The sequence below is a fragment of the Phalangium opilio genome, unplaced genomic scaffold, assembly GCF_054372755.1.
Source record: "Phalangium opilio isolate 3A_F unplaced genomic scaffold, DU_Popi_V2 ptg000689l_1, whole genome shotgun sequence".
NCBI classification, from domain to species: Eukaryota; Metazoa; Arthropoda; class Arachnida; order Opiliones; family Phalangiidae; genus Phalangium; species Phalangium opilio.
Genome location: NW_028324249.1, coordinates 123,696 through 132,506, shown reverse-complemented (window position 1 = coordinate 132,506; position 8,811 = coordinate 123,696). Strand labels below are relative to the sequence as shown.

The window sequence follows — 8,811 nt, the reverse complement described above, 5'->3', positions numbered from 1 at the left end:
CAAAAATCGTGTACGTTGTATTTTACGCCTTCGTGCGTGATTTCTTTACCGTTATCTATACGCGGAGAAAATAAATCTTGCAAAGCGGTAACGAGTTTGATTTTCCTACGACGTTCGCTCTCGGACGCGCTGTTAAAATAAGTAGCCGAAAAATTGTAAAAAACACCGTCTCCCCTATATTGGTAGATAGTCGGAAGAAATTGGCACGAATTATCTCTGTCGTATTCCACCAAAACGCCTCCTTCGTTTCTAGAATAACGACCGACGCAAATTATAAAAAATAATTTGTTATTAGCGTCCTCGACGCGATTTTTTTTATCGTCGACGGTTTTCGTTAGGGCCGCCAAAGGATTTCTGTAAAATTCGTTTAAGATTGATTGTTTATCCGAATCCTTCTCGACGAATTTTTCGATATATTCTTCCAGTCGTCGCGTAATATCTCGTATCCATTTCGGATCGTCGTAATCGTTAATTTCGACGCGAGAAACGACGCAATTTTCGTTTACGAACGTTTTCTCGGAACCCGATTCGTCGATCGCGTAACGATTGCAATCGCACGAGTTTAATCCGTCGTGTTTTTCGACTCTAAACCGTTCGATATCTTTTATCGCCTTCGTTTCGTTTTCGAATCCCGCGTCGTTATCTTTATCGACAATTCGAACGTTACCGATACTTTTAGCGGTTAAAGGGAATATCATCGCGTAGAAAGGCGTTTCCGATAATATCGTACTCTTGTAGAAAAATCTATCTTTCCCGGCTATCATAACGGTAGATTTTACCCACGCGTTGGGAAAAACAACGGCCATCGTATTTTTTTTTTAGAGTTCGGTCGCGCGAGGCTGATATGTTTTCGCGCCTTTTTTTTCGTGTAATTCCAGCGTCTCGTTTTTATTTATTCTTCTTCGTTCTCTGTTTAAATAGAATTTTGGTTTATTTCATAATATCCGTTAAATTCGGCGGTTAAAAAAAATCAAGCGATAGTTAACGAAGAGTGTTTTTTTTTTTGTTTTTCGTTTCCGATAGTCTGAAAAAGTTCTTACTTTTTTACCCGCTCTAATGGATCTCGTTTCAGTTTTTTTTTTGTTCGGTTGTTTTTATTTTTTGTCTCTGCCATTTCAGCTTTAAAAAAAAACACAATCTTCGCCAAGAACGCCGGGGGGGGGATAGTAACGGGTAAAGTCAACTTTGTACAAACATTGTTGGTGATCGAGCGAGATTTACGTAACAATTCGATATTTGTCGTTCGGCGTTGCAAATTACGTTTCTATAGTTAACGACTTTGGAAAAAAACAGCTTGACATTGTTTGGTAGTCGAGCGAGGTTTACGAAAACAATTTTAAATAATCGAAACGTTGTTGGTATCGAGCGAGGTTTAAAAACAAAAAATCGTGTCAATGATCCGATATTTCTTATCCTAGGGAGCAAATTTTTTAAAACCTCGATCGTTAACCCAACTTTGAAACAAACAGCTCGACATTATGGGTTATCGAGCGAAGTTTACGGAACGATTTTAAATTATCGACACGTTGTTGGTATTGAGCAAGATTTATAAACAAAAATCTTGTCTTTTGAAGAAACGTTGTTGGTATTGAGCATGGTTTATAATCAAAAATCTTGTCTTTTTGAAGAAAATTTGTTGGTATTGAGCAAGGTTTATAAACAAAAATCTTGTCTTTCGAAGAAACGTTGTTGGTATTGAGCATGGTTTATAAACAAAAAATCTTGTCTATCGAAGAAACGTTGTTGGTATTGAGCGAGGTTGATAAACAAAAATTATCTCCTTTTGAAGAAACGTTGTTGGTATCGAGCATGGTTTGTAAACAAAAATCTTGTTTTTCGAAGAAACGTTGTTGGTATTGAGCGCAAGGTTTATAAACAAAAATCTTGTCTTTTGAAGAGACGTTTTTGGTGTTGAGCATGGTTCATAAAAGCGCGAATCGCGTAATTTGTTCCGGTATTTCACGTCCGGCGGCATTTTTTTTGTTCTTTTTTAATTTAATTTAAAATTCATCGGTACGTCAAAAATAGACATTGTCAATTTCGTATCGTAACCTATTATATTTTTATTCAAATCGTAATAAACTCGTAATAAAGCTATTCCGCGAGGAGGTATCGACGGATTTACTATCAATACTCTGTCGACGTTGTAGATTAAATCGCTCGCCAGCGAGTAAGAAGCGTTAATTTTCGGTAATTTGTAAGCGTGTTTGAATTGAAAATCTCGATTTCGATCGAAAGCGCACGCGTAATAATAGTCGGTATCGTCGGCGTAAATTAAAACGGTAGCGCGACGCGGACTCATATCCAAATCGAACACGACGTTTAAGGGTTTTCGCACGGAAATTTCGCCCGCTATCCGATAAGTATCGTCGGCGCGAAAATCGTATAAACAATCCTCGTCGAATCTAAACTCCAATGGCGCGTCGAAAATGGAATCCGTTTTTTTTCGAAAAATTATACCGCCCAAGGCGTCGAACATGCGACGACGTCGTCCTAGATTCGTTTCTTCCAAGCGAGCGACGGTTTCCGTTAAATTTTTCGAGCGCCGCAAATCGTAAAAAGTTTCGAAATCGCGAGTGTTCGGGCTCGATACGTCTTTGGCGCGAGCGAGTCGTTCTTGGAAAGGTTTGTGAGTCAACGATTGGTCTTCCAAACGAAAAACGTCCGTTACGAATAAAACGTACTTTTTTCGGTACGACCAATAACGCCAAGATATCGCGCGACCGGCGGAATCCAACGGCGCTAGAATAGCTTCGAAAGTGGCGGATTTGGCGAAACGTTCGGAGAATAATATTCTCGAAAACAATTCGCCGTGCGCGTTGTACGCTCGAGTTTCTTCTTTGTTAGCGTTAACGACTAGGCGAAATCCGCGTATTAAAGGTTGCGCGATAAATTTATCGTTTATTAAATTTTCGGGGTATTTTAAGATTCGTATCGGTTTGGGTCGGGGTACGTTGCGAATCAATTTGAAAGGTAATCTTTTTTCTTCTCTCGAATCCGTCGCTTTAGTATTAGTCATTTTTTCATCGTCGTCGTCGTCGTCGTCGTCGTCGTTTTTGTCGCGACGACGACTACGACGACGACGACGACGACGCGGATATAAACAACGTTCCATAACCGTTCGATATTTTAAATAATCTTCCGTAACGGTGGGATTTCTGAATAGTCGCCGGTAATCGTTTCTATTCGTTTGGCAAAAATCGGGCAATAAATGAGCGCGAACGTTTTGCGCGAATTGACCGTAATGTTTCGTTACGAGATTGTGACACGCTAATTTTTCGCTCGTCGATAAATTTTCGATATCCGTTTCGTTATCGCTCATCATTCGTATCACGCCCATAATAGTTAATTTGTCGTTTACGAACGACTCGTAACGATTATCGTCGCCCGAGAAGCGTACGCGTTCGTGATACGTGTCGACGCGTTTCAGTCTTAAACGCGGTCTATCCGCCGCCTCGTAAATTAAATCGCTCGTCGCGGCGGCGAAAATTTCGCTCTCTATACGCGGCAAAGTTAACGAAGTTTTAAATTTCGAAGTCGAAACGTTTTCCAAAACGTATAAAAAGGCCGCGATAATTTTTTTATGAAACGTTCGCGAAATTTCCCACGCGCGAAGTTTCGAAGATTCGTAATTGTAAAATATTTTTAACAAATCTTCCGCGTATAGCGTCGACATTTGTTTTTGTTTTTTTTTTTTTTTTTTTTCGCGTAACGGGAAAACCGAACCGAAAAAATAATAATAATAATAATAAAACCAAAAAAAAAAAAAAATAAAATAAAACAAAACAAAAAAATGTATTTCGAATGCTATTTAATTTGTTCGTACAATCGTTTGATAGGCGGTCGATTAATCGTCGATTGCCCTTGTTACGAAAATTACAAAACGATCGATTCGTTCGAAAAGGAAATTATTTTGCGAAAAAAATCGTACGTGGGATGCGTCGCGTACGAAGCGAACGAACGAAATCGTATCAATCATCTATGCGTGCCTATATTATTGGGCAGTTTTATCGATTACAAAATACGAGGACGAGACGCTGTGCTTCTTAACCGCGATCAATGGGGAGCCTTTCTGTTGCGCGGCGTATTGAAAATTTACTCTTCGTATTCGACGTTCGACGCGCTCTCGTTGCACGTTCGACAAAAAACCGGAGGAACGACGCGGCGCGAAAACTCGCCGAAAAAACAAAATATATTCGTCGATTGGTACGCGTACGTCGGAACGGACGGGTTGCGAGTATCGTTTAGCGAAGACGAAATTCGATGGGTGTACAAAGGAGAAACCGGTAGCAGTTTCGAATCGAACGAATGGATCGCGCTTTTAAACGAAGCCAATCCGTTCGCGACGACGGGTCGACCGATTTTGGAAAGCGAATATCGGCGTCTCTTTAAAAGTTTATTGAGTAAACCGTACGACGTTAATTTGTTGGAAAACCGGCAAATATTTAGTTGCGTCGCGATTATGGCGAAATTTATCGATTCTCATTTAACTAATAAGCGACGAAAAGGCGGCGGCGATAACAAAACGTCTTCGTCGTCGTTCAACTCTTTAAAAATGCGAGAAGCTTTCGAAAACAACGCCGTATATCGAGTCTTGTCCAAGAAAAATTGCGCCAACAATTACGGCGGGGGAAAAACGGCGGCGGGCGTGCAAACGTACGACAACACTTTGCACGAGGGTCGTAGCGACAAAACGGCGCATTTTATAAAAACGGTCGTTCGCGGAACGAACGAAGCCGTTCGAAATTCGGGATTATTGGAGTTTCCGAACGACGCTCCGTACTATTTTTGTTTACTCAACACTCGAGATTTTAAAGCCGCGGGCGAACAACACGTTTTGGCCGATTACGTTATTTTTACGGAAGAAACCGATCAATCGAACGTTTTCGAGTTTTTGCGCGACGCTTTGAAAGAGGGCGTCGATAAAAAATGTTTCGAAACGACGACGGAAGAGTCTCGCGTCGCGGCGAACAAAATGGAAAAGGCCGTTTTTTTGATTAACGGTTTTTTTTGCGATTGCCGGGGTTATTGGTCTTTCGCGTTTCTGCTCCGTCTCAAACGTCGTTTCCCCTGGTTAACGTCCAAGATATTCGCTCCTTACGTTTTGTTATGCACGAAAAACGCCATACCCGTCAAATACGGCGATCGATACGACGCTCTTTTTTCGCCCGCCGAAACTACCGCGTACGATTTAAAATATTGCGAAATGTCGTTGCTCGCCAACGTCGCCAAGCAGCTGGATTACGCGGGCATTCGCAAAACGCAACCCGCCAAGATTACGGTGTCGATTAACAATTTAAAGGGAGGAGTGGCTCGATTGAGCGGAGAACGACACAAGACGATTATGGAAAATTCTTTGGGCGTAACATGTTACCTCGATTGCGACGAAACGGAACGAGAAAGAATCGCCGATTTAGCCGTTATCGATCCTCCGGGCACTCACGACGCGAGTTTTTTTAACGACCATTACGATTTCGTCGCGAAACATTACCGTTTGGAGGAGCAAACGAAGGCGATTCGCGAATTATCCGCCGACAAAACGGACGTCGCTAAAGCGGTCAATTTTTTAATCAACAAAGTTTATCCGTCGAATTTCTTGTTGACGCAAATTTGCGCGAAAAAAAATTGCGGAGGTAAATTCGCGGCGGCGTCGTCGGCGCCGTCTCCGTACGAGAGAGTTATCGGCGATACAAAGTCGGTGGAAGATTACGTTAATTTCGCGTTCGGATCTAAACATTTCGAACCGAAATCGGTATGGAATTTAAAATTATGGGCGGGATTTAACAATTATTCGGGCTATTGCGTCGAAGACGGCGTGGTTTTGGACGAAAAAACGGTAAATTCCCTTAAACCCGTAACGTACAACGCTTGTTTCACGGTGGAATTTCCGTTTAGCGCCGAAAAAGACTTGAAATCGAGTCATTTCATACGCGTCGGCGATATTCGTTGGGATAAAATTCGTAACGAAATTATCGAAAAGGGCCGTCTCGAAGGACGAAAAGCCGAAGAAGAAGAAGAAGAAGAAGAAGAAAAAGAAGACAAAGAAGAGGAAGAATTAATAGGTTGTTTAATAACTAATCAACGAATTACGCCGAAAAGTAGTAGGCATTGTTCGATAACGGAGGGCAAAATCAATTATCATTATTATTATTTATTATTTTTTTTACCGAAAAAAACGAAAACTTACTCGAATTTGCAAATTCGTACAAATATTTCTACAAAATTAATGACGATAGTGATAACCGGTCAAAGAGAGGCTCGCGTCGGAATCGGAACGAAATTGGCCAATTCGTTCGGGCAAAAAAACGTTTGTTCTCACGTCGCTAATTTGGAAAAGTTTTACGGCTACACGAAAACGGGCGCTAAAGTGCACGCTCAAATATTGTACAGCGACGTGTCCGTCGTCGCCAGAATCACTTCGGGACAAATTTTTAGCGCTTTAATTTCGGACGATTTGGCTTTGGGTCCCGACGGCGAAATATACGCGAAAATTTCTTTGATAATTCACTCGATCCATCCGTTTAGCAATTTAAAAATTTTTCCCGTAAAAATGGATACGTTGACTAATTCCAACGGTTTCGATTCTCAACGATTGGGAACGACTAGCGCGTCGTTGCGTCGTCATTCGATAAATCGTCAAATTTGTCACGTTTTCAATTTTCACGGGCGTTCGCTCCGTTTTAGGGGAAGGCGAGGCGGCGAAGGCGGTGACGACGACGACGACGATATCGTCGATAAATTTACCGAAAACGGCGTAAAAAGAAAAATGGACGCTCTCTTTTCTTTCGAGAGCGGGAACGACGACGACGTTGTCGACGACGCGACGAAAAAAAAAAAAAGAAAAATAAAATAAAACGGGGGACGCGCGAGGGAGGGGTCTGTCTAGGTTTGACGCGCGCTCGAGCGTTGGGCGTTTTTTTTTTTCGTTTCACGTTTTTTTTTGCCTTTTTAAGCGACGTCGCTTCTTAAAACGACGAATAATTTTAGCGCTTCCGATATCGTTAACGATTCGTAATATACGGGTTTCGCGATACGCGGTTTTCGCAATATCATATAGTTGGCGTAATACGTCCAAACCAAAATGGCTAATATCAACGCCGAGAGTACCGCCAATATCGTCGTCGAGAATATAGTCGCGATCCAAGCGGCGCTGAAGGAATTGTCCGATACGAACGTCGTCATCGCGATTCGAAACGAAACGAACGGAGAAACGGCGAACCGAACCGAAATCGATTACGACAACGTCGACGATTACGTGTTACGATTAAATACCGATATACTTCGACAATTGGGTTACGTTTTGACTTTTCGAAACGACGAAATTACTTTTTTCCCGTTGAGCGATTTGCGAAACGTGACCGACGAAGCGTTTTATTTGGACGACGACGAGATACCTTTAAAAAGTTTGGAATCTTACGCGATTTTAGTGTGTAAAAGCGTAAAAATAAGTTAATGTATATTTTTTTTAAAATTGTACGCGGTAAACATCACCATAAATCCGTACAGGGCGACGTTGGTCGATTTCGTTAAAATAGAAACTTTCTTTTGAAATAAAATTATCAATAAAAATATCGTCATCGCTATAAGAGTTATTATCGGGTATAAATAAACCCAACCGTTGACGGTTTCGAAAAACGCTTTCAATTTATTCTTCGGGGGCGCCGCTTCCTTTTCTTCGTTTTTCTTATTTACGGCGTACTCGTCGTCGTCGTCGTTATTGTTTCGTTTTTCGAAATTTACGGCTTCGACGTACACTTGTTGAGGGGTCGTCGTCGTCGTCGTCGTCGTCGTCATGTTCGGTCGAAATTTTCTCCCGATTTTGACGATGGCTTTTTGCGTTATTTTAGTTTGCCTATCTATATACGCGTTACAAACGCGAACCGTCCGACCGGCGGTTATCGAGCGCGAAGCGCCTCGTTTTTCCGTCGACGTCGAGTGGGACGCGTATCCGCGAAACGTCGAAGGAGGAGGCGGCGGCGGCGGCGGAGTCGTCGATATCGAAAATCGTTACGATTGCGACGCGCATTCGTTACGCCCTTGCCTTCTATCGAATCCGGCCACGATCGCGGGATGCAAAAATTTTACGGCCAGATGTCATCATTTCGACGTCGATACCCCAGTCGCGTTCCGAGGCGAAAAAATTATCATTCCCAAAAACTCGTCGCCCGACGAAGGATACGCGTTAGCCGTACGAAACGTTACGAAATTATGCAATCTCAATCACGGAAATTTTGTTTTGGTCACCGTTTCGACGGCCGACGACGACGACGACGACGAAGATTCGTCGAAAGATTACGCGTTAATATGCGAATGCAAATATCCGGGTTACGTCGGAAACGACAACGTCATGGGTCCTTGCGAAAGCGTTCGCGTTTGCGACGGAAAAGTGAAAACGATCGACGCGCCGTTGGAAAAATTGGAGTGTCGGTGTAGTCGGACGGAAACGTCGGCGCGATACGAAGACGACGGCGCGCCCTTGTGTCGCGAATTGAACGTTAAACGAGCGAACGAAAAATTCTCGGATTGGACTCATTTGATCGAATTTCTAGATTCCGATTTATTGCCGATAACGGCTTTCAACGCGACTGTCCGGGATAATTTGAACATCGCGCGATTAACCAATCCGTGCTCCAGATCGATCGACGATTACTCGAAAATCGTTCCGAACGCTTCGTACAGCGACAAAATCGGAACGTGCGTAGTCAGAGATTTCGGAATTCCCCTGAGATTGGGTCTGCTCGACGACGTCGCCAAAGGCGACTACTCGAACGTTAAAAATATGCCTACCGACGCCGTTCTCGAATCTTCGCG

The 8,811-nt window shown here is 42.7% G+C and overlaps 1 protein-coding gene across 1 annotated transcript; it reads left to right on the top strand.

Moving 5' to 3' along the window:
• The first annotated feature begins 3,793 nt into the window (after positions 1-3,793).
• LOC149588078 (uncharacterized) lies at positions 3,794-6,853 on the top strand. The gene has a single exon (XM_089863192.1). It carries the CDS (start codon positions 3,794-3,796, stop codon positions 6,851-6,853), a length of 3,060 nt encoding a protein of 1,019 aa, XP_089719318.1.
• Positions 6,854-8,811: the final 1,958 nt, after the last annotated feature.

Bases quoted from the DNA above. Each gene is read 5' to 3' on its own strand.
- LOC149588078 (XM_089863192.1), top strand. From the start codon at position 3,794: ATGTATTTCGAATGCTATTTAATTTGTTCGTACAATCGTTTGATAGGC.